The 17,732-nt window shown below is 32.1% G+C and overlaps 2 protein-coding genes across 2 annotated transcripts; one reads left to right on the plus strand and one right to left on the minus strand.

The window, feature by feature from the left end:
- The first annotated feature begins 11,747 nt into the window (after window positions 1-11,747).
- On the plus strand, window positions 11,748-12,554 carry LOC119610905 (cell wall integrity and stress response component 1-like). The gene is made up of 2 exons (XM_037966320.1): window positions 11,748-11,756; window positions 11,819-12,554. The coding sequence occupies exons 1-2, from the start codon at window positions 11,748-11,750 to the stop codon at window positions 12,464-12,466; spliced, it is 657 nt and encodes a 218-aa protein (XP_037822248.1). The 3' UTR covers window positions 12,467-12,554.
- Window positions 12,555-15,142: 2,588 nt separating this feature from the next.
- Window positions 15,143-16,500, minus strand: LOC119610906 (nuclear speckle splicing regulatory protein 1). The gene is made up of 2 exons (XM_037966321.1): window positions 16,420-16,500; window positions 15,143-16,356 (listed from the first exon to the last, which is right to left on the minus strand). The coding sequence occupies exons 1-2, from the start codon at window positions 16,428-16,430 to the stop codon at window positions 15,168-15,170; spliced, it is 1,200 nt and encodes a 399-aa protein (XP_037822249.1). The 5' UTR covers window positions 16,431-16,500; the 3' UTR covers window positions 15,143-15,167.
- Window positions 16,501-17,732: the final 1,232 nt, after the last annotated feature.

The raw sequence follows: 17,732 nt of genomic DNA on the forward strand, positions 1-17,732 counted from the left end.
TAAACAATATACTATTTGTTATGAACAAAATGTCACCACTAGGTTTAAGTATCTAGATCAGCAGGTCAAATTTTAAACATAACAACAGTTAAAGGCCTCTTTTACACAGAAATTTAAAACATATCCTTACCAAAATGTTAAGACATTTTCATAGAACATGTTAAGATATTTTCATAGAACATGTTAAGATATTTTCATAGAAAATGTTAAGACATTTTCATAGAAAATATTAAGACATTTTCATAGTAAATGTTATCACATTTTCATAAAAAATGTTAAGACATTTTCATAGAAAATGTTAAGACATTTTCATAGAAAATGTTAAGACATTTTCATAGAAAATGTTAAGACATTTTCATAGAAAATGTTAAGACATTTTCATAGAAAATGTTAAGACATTTTCATAGAAAATATTAAGACATTTTCATAGTAAATGTTATCACATTTTCAAAAAATGTTAAGACATTTTCATAGAAAATGTTAAGACATTTTCATAGAAAATGTTAAGACATTTTCATAGAAAATGTTAAGACATTTTCATAGAAAATGTTAAGACATTTTCATAGAAAATGTTAAGACATTTTCATAGAAAATGTTAAGACATTTTCATAGAAAATGTTAAGACATTTTCATAGAAAATGTTAAGACATTTTCATAGAAAATGTTAAGACATTTTCATAGAAAATGTTAAGACATTTTCATAGAAAATGTTAAGACATTTTCATAGAAAATGTTAAGACATTTTCATAGAAAATGTTAAGACATTTTCATAGAAAATGTTAAGACATTTTCATAGAAAATGTTAAGACATTTTCATAGAAAATGTTAAGACATTTTCATAGAAAATGTTAAGACATTTTCATAGAAAATGTTAAGACATTTTCATAGAAAATGTTAAGACATTTTCATAGAAAATGTTAAGACATTTTCATAGAAAATGTTAAGACATTTTCATAGAAAATGTTAAGACATTTTCATAGAAAATGTTAAGACATTTTCATAGAAAATGTTAAGACATTTTCATAGAAAATGTTAAGACATTTTCATAGAAAATGTTAAGACATTTTCATAGAAAATGTTAAGACATTTTCATAGAAAATGTTAAGACATTTTCATAGAAAATGTTAAGACATTTTCATAGAAAGTGTTAAGACATTTTCATAGAAAGTGTTAAGACATTTTCATAGAAAGTGTTAAGACATTTTCATAGAAAATATTAAGACATTTTCATAGAAAATGTTAAGACATTTTCATAGAAAATGTTAAGACATTTTCATAGAAAATGTTAAGACATTTTCATAGAAAATGTTAAGACATTTTCATGGAAAATGTTAAGACATTTTCATAGAAAATGTTAAGACATTTTCATAGAAAATGTTAGGACATTTTCATAGAAAATGTTAAGACATTTTCATAGAAAATGTTAAGACATTTTCATAGAAAATGTTAAGACATTTTCATAGAAAATGTTAAGACATTTTCATAGAAAATGTTAAGACATTTTCATAGAAAATGTTAAGGTTAGATGAAAATGTCTTAAGATTTTCATAGAAAATGTTAAGACATAGAAAATGTTAAGACATTTTCATAGAAAATGTTAAGACATTTTCATAGCAAATGTTAAGACATTTTCATAGCAAATGTTAAGACATTTTCATAGCAAATGTTAAGACATTTTCATAGCAAATGTTAAGACATTTTCATAGCAAATGTTAAGACATTTTCATAGAAAATGTTAAGAACATTTCATAGCAAATGTTAAGACTTTACATAGCAAATGTTAAGAGACATTTTCACAGTAAATGTTAATACATTTCATAGCAATCTTAAGACTTTGTATAGAAAACAATTTTATCTGACATTTCATAGAAATATAAGAAAACTTTCATAGAAATTTTTTGTAGAAAATGTTAGACATTTTTTACATAGCGTTAAGACATTTTCTTCAGAAAATTTCATGGAAGTTTCCTAGAACTTTTAATTTTAAAAATTTTCATTCAAAATTTGTACAATATTTTCTATTTAGTTTAGTGGCACATGTGAACCTTTCTATAAACATATTCTCCTTTTTTTAATCATTTAAAAATTGTGCTAAAAACCCAACTAATTTGACATGAAATTTATAATAAAAAAAGTTCTAATTTCTTTGTTAGCTGGTGCTTTTAAATTTTCTAATAAATCTAAAACAAATGTAATGAAAACTTAATGCCTCTTTCTTTTTTCTCTATGTTCTTAAATCCCCCATTTAATCTAAAAAACCTAGAAAATATTATGCTCGTTTTCTAGTTGTTTAATGGAAAAAATGCCCAAATAGTTTTAAAAATGAACACAAAGTCCAAGAAATGAAGGAGGAGGGTGGAAAGAGAGAGGCAAGGAACTAGAGATTATAGTTAAAAGTTTTCATTTTTAGTACTTTTTCTTATTGATGATTTTTTGTTTAGTTTTTTTTTTTGCTCTCGTGTGGCTTTAAGTAACATTTTTATATATTTTTTCGCTAATGAAAGAAAGGATTAAAATAAACAAAAAAAAAAAAAAATGAGAAAAGAATCATTGATACTGATATTAATGTTGTTTTTGTTGTAGTTGCTTATTCAATAATCCTTTTCAATTGAACGAAAACAACTGATACTAATATGTACTTAAAATACAGCCAGCAATGACTATGTCCGTCTGTCTATCCGCCCAAAAGTAGTGGACAACAGAAGAACTATAATGCATCCATTTGTCCAGCCAACCAACCAACCATCCATCCATTTACTTTCCATGTTATTGTAGGTTTTAAATCTCTCTCATTCACTTAATACCGATAAACAGTTTTTTTCTTATTTTCCAATAAAAACACAAGAACAACGTTTTGCTTTACAATACAAAAATTATCAACGACAGGATGGTTGATGGAGAGTAAGGCGATGCAAGCCTTTACGGCAGGAAGGAAAAATGCCAGAGGAGCCGAGAGAAAGTGCCCAAAGGAACCTGAATAAATATGTCGATGGTGGCAGAATTTTATATTTAAGCTCATTTTTCATCTGCTGCTTGGTTTCATTCAGTTCATATTTTTGTCATTATCAACACAAAAAATTTCACCAAAAAAAATGAGAAAAACTAAAAAAAAAATCTTTATACAAGAACTATAAGTCGATGTCCTTTGCCCAGTTTGGTTTGTTGTAAAGCTATGAGAAGGATGATGGCGTATGATAAGCAAGAGAAAATGTTAAAGAATTTAAAATTGATAAAAATGGATCGAAAAAAATTAGAATTTGGGAACAATGAAAAATCTAAATCAGTTCATCTGAGAAATAAGCATTTTATAAAAAATTAATTAACATTTTCTATGAAAATGTCTTAACATTTTCTATGAAAATGTCTTAACATTTTCTTTGAAACAGTCTTAACATTTTTTATGAAAATGTCTTAAGATTTTCTATGAAAATGTCTTAAGATTTTCTATGAAAATGTCTTAAGATTTTCTATGAAAATGTCTTACATTTTCTATGAAAATGTCTTAACATTTTCTATGAAAATTCTTAACATTTTCTATGAAAATGTCTTAAACATTTTCTATGAAAATGTCTTAACATTTTCTATGAAAATGTCTTAACATTTTCTATGAAAATGTCTTAACATTTTCTATGAAAATGTCTTTACATTTTCTATGAAAATTTCTTAACATTTTCTATGAAAATGTCTAACATTTTCTATGAAAATGTCTTAACATTTTCTATGAAAATGTCTTAACATTTTCTATGAAAATGTCTTAAACATTTTCTATGAAAAATGTCTTAACATTTTCTATGAAAATGTCTTAAACATTTTCTATGAAAATGTCTTAACATTTTTCTATGAAATGTCTTAACATTTTCTATGAAAATGTCTTAACATTTTCTAAGAAAATGTCTTAACATTTTCTATGAAAATGTCTTAAGATTTTCTATGAAAATGTTTTAACATTTTCTTTGAAACTTTCTTAACATTTTCTATGAAAATGTCTTAACATTTCTATAAAAATATCTTAACATTTTCTATGAAAATGTCTTAAAATTTTCTATGAAAATGTCTTAAAATTTGCAATGAAAATGTCTTAACATTTCCTATGAAAATGTCTTAACATTTCCATTGAAATCTTTATAGTTTAATTAGAATAACTTTTGTTCTTAATGTATTCTAACAGAAATTATAGCATTTTCCACTTACATGCCAAATGTCAAAATTAAAATATAAATTATAAAATAAAATTAATTATGCAAGGAATTGTTTAATGCACTTCATACTAAAAAAAATTGCTTAAAAATTTATAAATATTTCTCATTATAATACAAAACGACTCCTTATTTCTCTTATCATGACTGTTTTTAATTGAAAACAAAAATAATAATACAACAACAAAGACCAAGTAAATCTGCAATGTCCTGACAAAATGAAAAAAACTGCAAAAAAATCAACAAATCATACATCATTATTGTCATCATACAGCATCATCATAATTATCTTGAACAAGAAGAGAAAAAGAACAACAAACGACATATAACAGCACCCAACCAACCAATAACAACACCACTGCGACTCATTAAATTGCAAAGAACAAATAAATACTCTAGTGAAAATGAAAACAATTCAGGCAAAACCAACAGCAACAAAAACATCATGAACACAATATAAATAACAACAACAGCAACATGAACACGTAACAAAACAGACAAATAATAACAAAAATCACTGCACAAACAGCAGCAGCTGCTGGTATATAACGGTAACTTTAGTTGAAAAACGCAAACAGCACAAACAACAAAATGGTGAAAGTGTAATGGAAGAGGAGAAAGAAGAGTATGATGAAAAAAAAATAACAGTCAACAATAAACATCAAATGAAATGAATGTGACAACATCAACCAAAACAACAGCAACAACAATTATAAATGTTTTTACATTTTATTGATGTTGCTGTTGTTGTGCTGCTGCTGCCTGTTAAAACTGCAACATAAATACTTGATGGTTGGTTTTTTCTGTAGTATGTTTTTTTTTTTTTGCTTTTACGTGAGGAAAACAAGAGTTTGTTGCAGGCATGGGAAGTTGAAATTTGTTGGAGTCTTCTTATCGACTAATTTAGACTAGTCTATCGACTGTTTATTGTCCATGGACTTGTCTATTGATGGGTATATGGACTTGTCTATGGATCAATCTATGGACTAATCCATGGGCTAGTCTATTGACCATTCTATTGGGTAGTGTAAGAGCGGGTTTTGAGATGGTAATCAAATGCCAATTAATAATCAGATTAGTTAATCTAAAAATAAATTTAATCTTATGTTAATCCCCTTTGATGTTTTTAAGTACAATATTAAACTTCGCAGTGTTGCCATACAAAACAACAGAAAACTTCACTGTTTGTTATCAAAACAATGCATATTTTATAAAAAGAAGTAGACAATTGTAAATTTAATATGAAAATTAATGAAAACTTTAAATTAAAAACAAAAAAATGTATTTTGAAATGTCCATAATTTATACTAATCAATAAATAGAACATTTAATGTTTATATTTATAAAAATTTTATTATTTTTTTTGCATCAGCTGTTTACAATTTTGCATTTCGTGCTTAAGATTAAACCACCTCCATTAGGCGCTTAAACTTGCAAACAAAATTAACTAATTGAATACTCAAAAACATCTTTCGAGGATTAATTTAATTTAATCGCTAATCTTTCACCTAAAGATTGGCCCTAAGAACTAGTCTGTTGACTAATTTATTGACTAGACTATTGACTATTCCATGGACTGGTCTAGTGGCTAGTATAAGGAATAGTCTACTGACTAGTTTATGTACCCTTTGGACTACTCTATTGGATATTCTATTGGCTAGCCTATGGCTAATTAATCTTTAGTCTCCAGAGTAGTCAAGGGACTAGTCCACTAACTAGTCAATACTAGTCTATAGACTCTACCGACTAGTCTATAGACTAGTATACTGACTAATGCATTATTAGAACATAGACTAGTCTGTGGTTCATTCCATTGATTAGTATATGGACTACTTTATTGACTAGTCTATGAACTATTCAACAGAGTAGTCTATGGACTAGTCCGTTGGTTAGTCTTCTGACTAGTCTACTGTCAAGTCTATAAACTAGTCTATGGCTCATTCTATTGATTAGTCTATGTACTACTTTCTGACTTGTCTATGGGCTGCTCTAAAGAGTTGTTAATGGACTAGTCCACTGACTGGTTTACTGACTAGTCTGTGGACTAGTCTACTGGCTAGTTTATGGATTAATCTATTTATTGGTATGTAGGCTAGTCTATGGACTAATCTATTAACTAATCTATGAACTAGTCTATTGATTGGTCTATATGATATGCTATGGACCTATCTATTAACTAGCCTATGAACTAACTATTAATTATTCTATAGACCGATATATTAACTTATCCCTTCGTTTCATTTGTCTATATATTACTCTATTAACTGCTCTATGGACTAAGTTTTTGATTGGTGTATGAACTACTTACTCCATTGACTACACCTTGGCTGGTCTATGAACTATTCTATTGACTTATATATGTAGAAGTTTATTGACTAGTTAATGGATCAGTATATTATTAATTAGTCTACGAAGTATCACCTATTCTGTTAACTAGTCTTTGGTCTAGTCTATGGACTTGTCTACAGACTAGTCTACGTAAGTATCGGTAGACGTAAGTAGTCTGTAGACTATTACTAAAAATGTCAAAGATCCGTCGGGTATTTTCCATCCCTGGGTTCGTTGCAATGTATTTGCACGAAAATAAAAATGGTAGTCAGCACTCACATTGTACCTGTGGGGTTGTTGTTGTTGTTACTACTTCTTTTGTTTTTGTATTTTTTTTTGGTTGTGCCAGCAACCTAGATTTTTGCCTTCATCGCCATCATCTCTTCTAACTAAACGATAACAACAAAAACACAAAAAAAAGGATTTTACTTGAAAATTCTTTTAAAAATGTTGATGATGATCACAGTTACACTTTAGTAATATTTAGTGGATTTTATTGTTGTTGTTGTTGTTTTTTTGTTTTTTTTTTTTTCTATTAAATTGTTGCCTAAAGTTGTTATTGTTGCAGTTTTGTTGTTGTTCGTACTTTTGGGTTACTACTTAGTTGACAGTTAACTGTCAACGTAGAAATATTATATTTTTTCGGAAAAAATGTGGAACAGTAGTAGTTTTGTTTTTGTTGTACATTTATTTTACTGCCTGATTTCATTATCAGTGTAAGAGTTTTTGTTTTTAAGGAATTTCTAAAGGATAATTTCAACACATGTTTATTTCTTAATTCAAGGACTTTTTACATTTGAGGCGAAAAAACAAATGTTATAGCAACATTAGTAGGATTTTACTAATGACCTGATTTTTGAATACAGCTCCATTTCACTTGAACTATTTTTTACTTGGAGAGGACAAATTTATAGTCAACAAACTTAGGGATTTTAAAAAGTCACCATATCTTTCAATTGCTTCAATTTAAAAGTTATATTAATTTAAATTACCCCTTTCTTTAACACCATTTAAATGCCCTGATTAGTATCTACAATACACCCTTTATCAATATTATTAAAATAAAGATAAATCATTTGCGTAATAACATTTGTTTATGACACAATCATAATGCATTTCTTCTTGTTTAAATAAAATTAAACTTTTACACTTTCTTTTGGCACGTAACGTTTCCCTAAAACTTAAAACAACAATTCGTATTGAGATAGTGTACCCTCATTAAATTTACAATTTCTTTTGAAATTAAAAGCACATGTTTTCTTTAACTAAGTAAATACAAAAGCAACACAAACTTATGATAAGGATAATCATGTCCTTGAGTTATACAAATTTGTTTGTGCTTTAAATTTTGTATAATTTTTCCAAAAAAAAAAAAAAACAGAAGAAAGTAAACAAAACACGTATAGGTGAGGGGTTATTTACTAGTTTACTATTAAATTCGAGCATTTTTAAAGTTTAAGCTCAGGAAAAAATATTTGGAATATCTGGTAGTTTAAGCACAACACTGAATTTATTTCGTTTTTCCGATTCTATCATTATTTTCGCAATAACAAAACAAAAAAACAACAACAATTAATGCCAGATGAAAGAAAACACAAAAAATACGCAAAGCATTAAAGCCTACAAGCATCCAAACATACGTTTTTTCAAATAAGCAAAGTTGTTGTTGCTTTTTTGTCGAAGCATGCAAAGAATGTCATATTGATGAAATTTTCAGAGGTGGTCTCGGATTTTTGCATATATCTCCGTCATTTTTGGACGGAAACTTCTCTAAAGCATCTCTGAATTATTGAAGCTTTGAATCCCGAAGATATCTGACGTATTCAGAAAATTTATATCAAACAGACAGGCAAATAGACAAGACAATCGTCTCCGCTATCTATAAGGGTCCAAAATATACATATGTGTGAACATATATACTTTATGGGGTCGGAAAGTTAGTTAGTTAGTTAGTTAGTTAGTTAGTTAGTTAGTTAGTTAGTTTGTTAGTTAGTTAGTTAGTTAGTTAGTCAGTTAGTTAGTTAGTTAGTTAGTTAGTTAGTTAGTTAGTTAGTAGTTAGTTAGTTAGTTCGTTAGTTAGTTAGTTAGTTAGTTAGTTAGTTAGTTAGTTCGTTAGTTTTCGTTAGTTAGTTCGTTCGTTCGTTACGTTCGTTCGTTCAGTTCGTTCGTTCTTCGTTCGTTCGTTCGTTCGTTCGTTCGTTCGTTCGTTCGTTCGTTCGTTCGTTCGTTCGTTCGTTCGTCGTTCGTTCGTTCGTTCGTTCGTTCGTTCGTTCTTTCGTTCTTCGTTCGTTCGTTCGTTCGTTCGTTCGTTCGTTCGTTCGTTCGTTCGTTCGTTCGTTCGTTCGTTCGTTCGTTCGTTCGTTCGTTCTTCGTTCGTTCGTTCGTTCGTTCGTTCGTTCGTTCGTTTCGTTCGTTCGTTCGTTCGTTCGTTCGTTCGTTCGTTCGTTCGTTCGTTCGTTCGTTCGTTCGTTCGTTCGTTCGTTCGTTCGTTCGTTCGTTCGTTCGTTCGTTCGTTCGTTCGTTCGTTCGTTCGTTCGTTCGTTCGTTCGTTCGTTCGTTCGTTCGTTCGTTCGTTCTTCGTTCGTTCGTTCGTTCGTTCGTTCGTTCGTTCGTTCGTTCGTTCGTTCGTTCGTTCGTTCGTTCGTTCGTTCGTTCTTTCGTTCGTTCGTTTCGTTCGTTCGTTCGTTCGTTAGTTCGTTCGTTCGCTTCGTTCGTTTCGTTCGTTCGTTCGTTCCGTTCGTTTCGTTACGTTTCGTTCGTTCGTTCGTTCGTTCGTTCGTTCGTTCCGTTCGTTCGTTCGTTCGTTCGTTCGGCGTTCGTTCTTGTCGTTCGTTCTGGTTCGTTTCGTTCTGCGTTCGTTGTCGTTCGTCTTTCGTTCGTTCGTTCGTTCGTTAGTTCTTCGTTCGTTCGTTCGTTCGTTCGTTCGTTAGTTCGTTGTTAGTTCGTTCGTTCGTTCGTTCGTTCGTTCGGTTCGTTCGTTAGTTCGGTTCGTTCTTCGTTCGTTCGTTCGTTCGTTCGTTCGTTCTTCGTTCGTTCGTTCCGTTCTTTCGTTCGTTCGTTCAGTTCGTTCGTTCGTTCGTTCGTTCGTTCGGTCCTTCGTTCGTTCCGTTCGTTCGTTCGTTAGTTCGGTTCGTTCGTTCGTTCGTGCGTTCGTTGTTCGTTCCGTTTCGTTCGTTCGTTCGTTCGTTTCGTTCGTTCGTTCGGTTCGTCGTTCGTTCGTTCGTTTCGTTCGTTTCGTTCGTTCGTTCGTTCGGTCGTTCGTTCGTTCGTTCGTTCGCTTCGTTCGTTCGTTCGTTCTTCGTTCGTTCGTTCGTTCGTTCGTTCGTTTCGTTCGTTACGTTCGTTCGTTAGTTCGTTCGTTTCGTTCGTTCGTTCGTTCGTTCGTTCGTTTCGTTCGTTCGTTCGTTCGTTGTTCGTTCGTTCGTTCTTCGTTTCGTTCGTTCGTTCGTTCGTTCGTTCGTTCGTTCGTTCGTTCGTTCGTTCGTTCGTTCCTTCGTTCGTATCGTTCGTCCGTTCGTTCGTTCGTTCGTTCGTTCGTTTCGTTCGTTCGTTCGTTCGTTCGTTTCGTGTTCGTTCGTTCGTTCGTATCGTTCGTTTACGTTCGTTCGTTCGTCGTTCGTGTTCGTTTCGTTCGTTCGTTCGTTCGTTCGTTCGTTCGTTCGTTCGTTCGTTCGTTTCGTTCGTTCGTTCGTTCGTTCGTTCGTTCTTCGTTCGTTCGTTCGTTCGTTCGTTCGTTCGTTCGTCTTGTTCGTTCGTTCGTTCGTTCGTTCGTTCGTTCGTTCGTTCGTTCGTTCGTTCGTTCGTTTTCGTTCGTTCGTTCGTTCGTTCGTTCGTTCGTTCGTTCGTTCGTTCGTTCGTTCGTTCGTTCGTTCGTTTCGTTCGTTCGTTCGTTTTCGTTCGTTCGTTCGTTCGTTCGTTCGTTCGTTCGTTCGTTTCGTTCGTTCGTTCGTTCGTTCTTCGTTCGTTCGTTCGTTCGTTCGTTCGTTCGTTCGTTCGTTCGTTCGTTCGTTCGTTCGTTCGTTCGTTCGTCTTTCGTTCGTTCGTTCGTTCGTTCGTTCGTTCCTTCCCCCCTCCCTCGTTCCTCTCCCTCGCTCTGGTTCGGGTCTCTGTTTCGCCCTCCCCGCGACTTCGTTCCTATTTCTTGTCATTTTCATTGGTCTGGTGCTTGTCCTATCTAGTTAGTGATCTCTATACGCCAAAGGCAGGATTTTTACCTGCATGATGAAGGATTTCGATTTATGCAGAATATGAACTACTGATTGAATCTCTTTTTTATACAAAAACAAAAACTTTGTGAATTGTTTCATTGCTCTAAGTGTTCTAAAAGTTTGTAGTTTAAAAGGCTAAGGGCAGAATTTTGACCTTCATGATGAAGGGTATCGATTTATGCAGAAGATAAACTACTGATCTCTTTTTTATACAAAAACAAAAACTGATGGAGTTAAAAGTGATTCCATTAGGATTATATACGCTAAGGGCAGAATTTTGACCTTCATGATTGAATCTCTTTTTTATACAAGAAGTGATGGAGTTAAAAGTGATTCTATTAGGATTAGAATGGAATTACTTTCTCAAACAATTTTGACTGCAATTAACCTCCTTTAATTTCTGCTTGCCTAGACGGTTCTTATCTTAACTCCCATCGCACGCTATAGATCTTGAAGGTCACAGCAGGAAACAATAATGTTACATACTATGAGATTTTGGAGATGACAAGAAAACGTTATTTAATATTCAAAATACATAGTTATAAATAATAATATTAGAAGAATTCTAATATTTTACACTTTCCACATCTTGAATTTTCTTTGAGTGTAACCCTAACCATAAGATGCGTGTACATACATGTGTTTAACATATTTTCCTTAGATAAAAACTAAAATTTCCTAATACATGACTAAAATTTACAAAGAAATTCACATTGACTAATTAAAGCTGCGTGATTTTGTCATGTTGTTTTTCGTTGAAAAAATTACTTAAATTCATAATTCCAAGAAATATGAGATAATTTGGGTTATAGACAAGGCAAACAAATACAAATAAACCGAACAAATTGCCATAAAATTTGCAGGGAAAACCCAACTAATTAACATACCTGTAGCTAATCCTTGTTGGCACTATTTTTACCTGTTCTTAGTATAAATAGCTAAACAATTTAAGGATTCTTTAGACAGTTACAATTTAAGACTCTAAGAGTTTATAGCATATTTTAAAATTAAGAAAATGAAAGTGGTAAGTTAAAAGAGTAATTTTATATTGAGAACAAAAAATAATTAGTTTTGTTTAATTTTTAGGTAAACTTAATATTTTTCGCCTCGCTGGTGGGTTCTTCGTGGTGTGGCTTGATCTTACACAATATTCGCGATGAACTTCACTCCAAACTTTATGGTCATGGTTTGCATGGTGAGAATTATCAAAATTCTCCCATTATCAATATAAACAATCAACAGCAAGTGGTGCAACAGTCAGCTGTTGCACCACTTGTTGCTGGGCAAAATGTGCCTTCGGGTCCTCGCGGAGATTATGGTTCTCTGCCATCGGGGTATGAAAATCAGTACTTGTATGGTGCTAACTTTAAAGCTGGCAGTACAAAATATAGTCATCATGGCTACAATCCCGAGTCACCTTCATATGGCAGTCATCATATGGGTGGTGGTTTTCGTGGTGAGTCAGCCAGTGGCATTTCATCACATCAAATGATGAAACAGGAAAGTTATAAACATCGTGAGGGTCCAAAGTTCGGTTATCATCATGATACGAATATATTTGGCAATGCTCAAGGTTTCAACAGCAATAATGTACCCATATACTCTTCCTCAAGTTCATCTGCTTCCTCATCAAGTTCATCATCTTTAGGTGGATCGTCTTCATCATCTGCTAGTAGTAGTTCAAGTGCCGAAGGCAGTGGTGGTGTTTTTAGACCATGGAAACGTCGTTCTTAGATTGTTTGTAATTGCTTTGAAATTGGTGCCTTTTATTTACATTAAATAAAATGTTTGGTGTTCCCCTACTAATCAAATTTGCAATATCTGTCAAATATTTCTAAATCTGATTAATATGGGAATGAGGTATATATAACAAGATACATATACTATGTATATGTTAAAACTAAATTGGAATTGTTTTATTTAAGGTTATTGGATTAGGAAGGAGTTATAAACAAAAACTCTTAAAGACAATAAAAAAAGACAAACGTTTTTTGAAAGAAATTGCTTTTCATAATATTTTACCGAAAATTATATCAAAATTCAATTAATCTTGGTAAAAAATATTTCATTTCCAATAAAAATAAAAAAAATCCTTTAAAGGGAAATTTTATAAATTAAGGAAAATTTCAGAGATTAGAAAAAATATATAAACTAATAAAAATCACATTAATATAAACATACTTCGATGATCTAGAACTAAACTAGAAGTAGAACTGAACTAGAACTAGAACTGAACTACTGAACTGAACTAACTAGAACTGACGAACTGAACTAGAACTGAACTAGAACTGAACTAGAACTGAACTAGAACTGAACTAGAACTGAACTAGAACTGAACTAGAACTGAACTAGAACTAGAACTGAACTAGAACTGACTAGAACTGAACTAGAACTGAACTAGAACTGAACTAGAACTGAACTAGAACTGAACTAGAACTGAACTAGAACTGAACTAGAACTGAACTAGAACTGAACTAGAACTGAACTAGAACTGAACTAGAACTGAACTAGAACTGAACTAGAACTGAACTATAACTGAACTATAACTGAACTATAACTGAACTAGAACTGAACTAGAACTGAACTAGAACTGAACTAGAACTGAACTAGAACTGAACTAGAACTGAACTAGAACTGAACTAGAACTGAACTAGAACTGAACTAGAACTGAACTAGAACTGAACTAGAACTGAACTAGAACTGAACTAGAACTGAACTAGAACTGAACTAGAACTGAACTAGAACTGAACTAGAACTGAACTAGAACTGAACTAGAACTGAACTAGAAACTGAACTAGAACTGAACTAGAACTGAACTAGAACTGAACTAGAACTGAACTAGAACTGAACTAGAACTGAACTAGAACTGAACTAGAACTGAACTAGAACTGAACTAGAACTGAACTAGAACTGAACTAGAACTGAACTAGAACTGAACTAGAACTGAACTAGAACTGAACTAGAACTGAACTAGAACTGAACTAGAACTGAACTAGAACTGAACTAGAACTGAACTAGAACTGAACTAGAACTGAACTAGAACTGACTAGAACTGAACTAGAACTGAACTAGAACTGAACTAGAACTGAACTAGAACTGAACTGAACTAGAACTGAACTAGAACTGAACTAGAACTGAACTAGAACTGAACTAGAACTGAACTAGAACTGAACTAGAACTGAACTAGAACTGAACTAGAACTGAACTAGAACTGAACTAGAACTGAACTAGAACTGAACTAGAACTGAACTAGAACTGAACTAGAACACTGAACTAGAACTGAACTAGAACTGAACTAGAACTGAACTAGAACAGAACTAGAACTGAACTAGAACTGCACCAGAACTGAACTAGAACTGTACTAGAACTGAACTAGAACTGAACTAGAACTGAACTATAACTGAACTATAACTGAACTAAAACTGAACTAGAACTGAACTAGAACTGAACTAGAACTGAACTAGAACTGAACTAGAACTGAACTAGAACTGAACTAGAACTGAACTAGAACTGAACTAGAACTGAACTAGAACTGAACTAGAACTGAACTAGAACTGAACTAGAACACTGAACTAGAACTGAACTAGAACTGAACTAGAACTGAACTAGAACTGAACTAGAACTGAACTAGAACTGAACTATAACTGAACTAAAACTGAACTAAAACTGAACTAGAACTGAACTAGAACTGAACTATAACTGAACTAAAACTGAACTAGAACTGAACTAGAACTGAACTAGAACTGAACTACAACTGAACTTGAACTGAACTACAACTGAACTTGAACTGAACTACAACTGAACTTGAACTGAACTAGAAAAAAAACCATAGTTGAATTAAACAAGAACTGCATTAGAACTGAACTAGAACTGATGTTGAACTCAACTGAAACCAGAATTAGAACTGGTCTAGAACAAGAATGATTTGGAGAATTTAGAACAGAACTAGACCAGAATTCTGTTAGGTTAGGTTCGTTTAATCAAAAATTCGATCGATGAGAAAGCCAATATTGTATAATTCCAAAGAAAACTAAGAATTTAAAACGACGAAAGTCAGTCCAAATTAGCAAATAAAGTAAAAGGTTTAAGAACATCTGCCTATGAAAGTAGTCTATTTCTAAACCGTATGTAGTCAAGAGACAGACTAAAGAAAGCTAAAGAAAATATTGCCCATTAAGGACACCCTGCTAAAACCAAGAAGATGGTTTGTATACGCACTAAAAACTATTGTGAATGATTCACAAATTCTCAAGTACAAAATTTGAAAAAATTTCCATCATAGAAAAACATGTGTTTATTTTTAAAACATATTTTTAAATAAAATTTGTGGAAAACCCCCTTCACTGAAACGCATTTATTTTCTTTAACATTAAAAAATAAACTAGAAAAAATAAAAAATTACCTGAAATCTTGATTTTTTTCTTTAAATTTTATTTTATGCTTGATTTCTGGCAGCTTTGCGTTCATAATATCTTTGCACCGCTGCATCGAACACTTCACCCACTGTACGTTTACGCCAAACTTCAGCTTTATCACGTTTAGGTTTGGGTGGAGGTAGATCTTCTTTAGTTACTTCCACCGAAGGAATGGGTAACGGTTTCTCTTCCTCTTTTTTAGGTTTTTCAATTTGACTATCTTTTTGCTCTTCCGGCTTAAGGGATTTCAAATTAAGAGCCATGGAATTGGAAGGAGTCTTGGAGATTTTCGAATCTTCAGGTGTTGAAGAATCTTTTGTAATTTTAGGTTTTTTATTTTTAGTATTAGCTTCATTATCACTATCCTCTTCGGAGGAGGAGTCATCTATGCTAAAATCTGAATCGGCATCTATATTATTGGTTAAATGTACTTTTTTCTCTGTTTCTTCTTTTATCGAAATATCGTTTTCTTTTTCCTCTTCTTCGTCGGAAGCTTGCCGTTTGCGATAAGCTCTCGATTGTGTGGGTTTACCCGATTTAATGGGTTTATACGATACTCCCTCCTCATCACTATCTCCTGCATTTGTTATTTCTGGTTTCAGCTCGGGTTTTTTAACTTCCTTCGAAGTGCCCATTTTCTGTTCATACAAATGCCGATAGAAACCATCCAAGTCCTTTTGTTTGGTAACATCACCTATAGCCTCCAAGTAGTCATCTCGTTTATTTTGTTCCTCCAATTTGCGCATTTCTTCCAATTTCTTGCGATAGGCCGAGGTAACAAACTTTTCTTTGTCTTTAAATTCTTCCCCCTCAGCTTCACGTTCTTTTTGTACTTGTCTTTCGACTCTCAGCTCATTTTCCAATTTGCGTCTTTCCGCCGTTTCCATAAGTTTAGTTATATATCGCGCCTTTTTTGGTTCATTACTTTTAACTTGCTTTTCCTCTTCACGCTTATTTTCCATTTCATCATATAGTTCATCATATTGAAAAATTGTGGGATCTTCTGCCAAGGCCTTTTCTTGTAAATTCTTAGCCTTACGTTTTTCCATAAGACTCGGTCCCATGGGAGCCTTTTTCATTTGCATTTGTGGCGGGCCATTTTCATCAGATTCCGAACTGCTTTCATCAAAAATGGAAGGTTTAGTGAATTCTCGTGCTACCTCACGGGAGGGTTGTTTCTTTTGTTGTCCGGGAAGTATTAGACCATATCTGGAAAATGTAAAAATTATAAATTATTGAAAAAAATAAAAATAGAAATAAATTTTTTTTTACTGTTTGGACATTTTGTTTTGCTTGCTTACATGACCGCACAGCTGTTACAGAGTTGTTATTGACTAGTTTGACATAGAGTTGTATTTCTTAGTAGCAAAATGTTGGGGGAATTTAAAGTTTAGTACGGATATGTATATATTTTTAATATTTAGTATATTTTCTTGGAAATGAAAAACTATGATGAAATTGACCCAGTCTGTATTAGTTTTAATAAAAGTTAAAGGTTTAATTTGAAATTATGCCGGATGAATCGAAAAAATAATCAAATATACTAAAAAAAGCCATTTTTCTCAAAAAAAAAGTTGAAGGTAAATATAGAATTGGGTTTTATAGGTTTTTGAAAGAAACTATATCAAAATATTGATGTATTTAAAGAATGACAACTTTTTAGATGATTTTCTGTAATTTTTACTTATTAATTTCATATCTTTCAAACCGTTCCAGTAAATATGTAAAATATATCGATGAAACATGAAATTTTAATTAAATTTAATTGCTGTATTTGGCTTGTGAATTTCAGACAGAAATTAGGGTTCTATAGTTGAAACGAAAAGTCGACTTTTCGACTTTTTGCATTTAGTTAAAAGTCGACTTTTCGACCTTTCGACTTTTTCCATTTTATGAAAAGTCGATTTTTCGACTTTTCGACCTTTTTCATTTATTTAAAAGTCGACTTTTAGACTTTTCGACTTTTAGTATTTTATAAATGGTCGACTTTTCGACTTTTTCCGACTTTTTCCGATTTTTATCGACTTTTCGACTTTTTCCGACTATTTTCGACTTTTCGTCTTTTTTCGACTTTTCGACTTTTTTCGACTTTTCCGACTTTTTTCGACTTTTCGACTTTTTTCGACTTTTTCCGACTTTTTCCGACTTTTTCCGACTTTTGTCAACTTTTCGACTTTTTCCGACTTTTCTACTTTTCGATTTTTTACTACTTTTTGACTATTTTCGACTTTTTTTTCGACTTTTTTCGACTATTTTTTACTTTTTTTGAGTTTTTCCGACTATTTTAGAGTTTTTGACCTCTTTTCCACTTTTTTAAAATATTCGACTATTTTCGACTTTTTCCGACTTTTCTACTTTTTTCGACTTTTCGACTTTTTCCGACTTTTCTACTTTTTCGACTTTTCGACTTTTTTCGACTTTCTTCGACTTTTTTCGACTTATCGACTTTCTTCGACTTTTCGACTTTTTTCGACTTTTCGACTTTTTTCGACTTTCCGACTTTTCGACTTTTTTCGACTTTTATTTACAAAGTCGACTTTTCGACTTTTTTCATAGACGATAGTCGAGTTATCGACTTTTTTGGA

This window comes from Lucilia sericata, unplaced genomic scaffold, assembly GCF_015586225.1.
Source record: "Lucilia sericata isolate MDLA Ls3-8-SP2 unplaced genomic scaffold, ASM1558622v1 Contig001307F_arrow, whole genome shotgun sequence".
NCBI lineage: Eukaryota > Metazoa > Arthropoda > Insecta > Diptera > Calliphoridae > Lucilia > Lucilia sericata.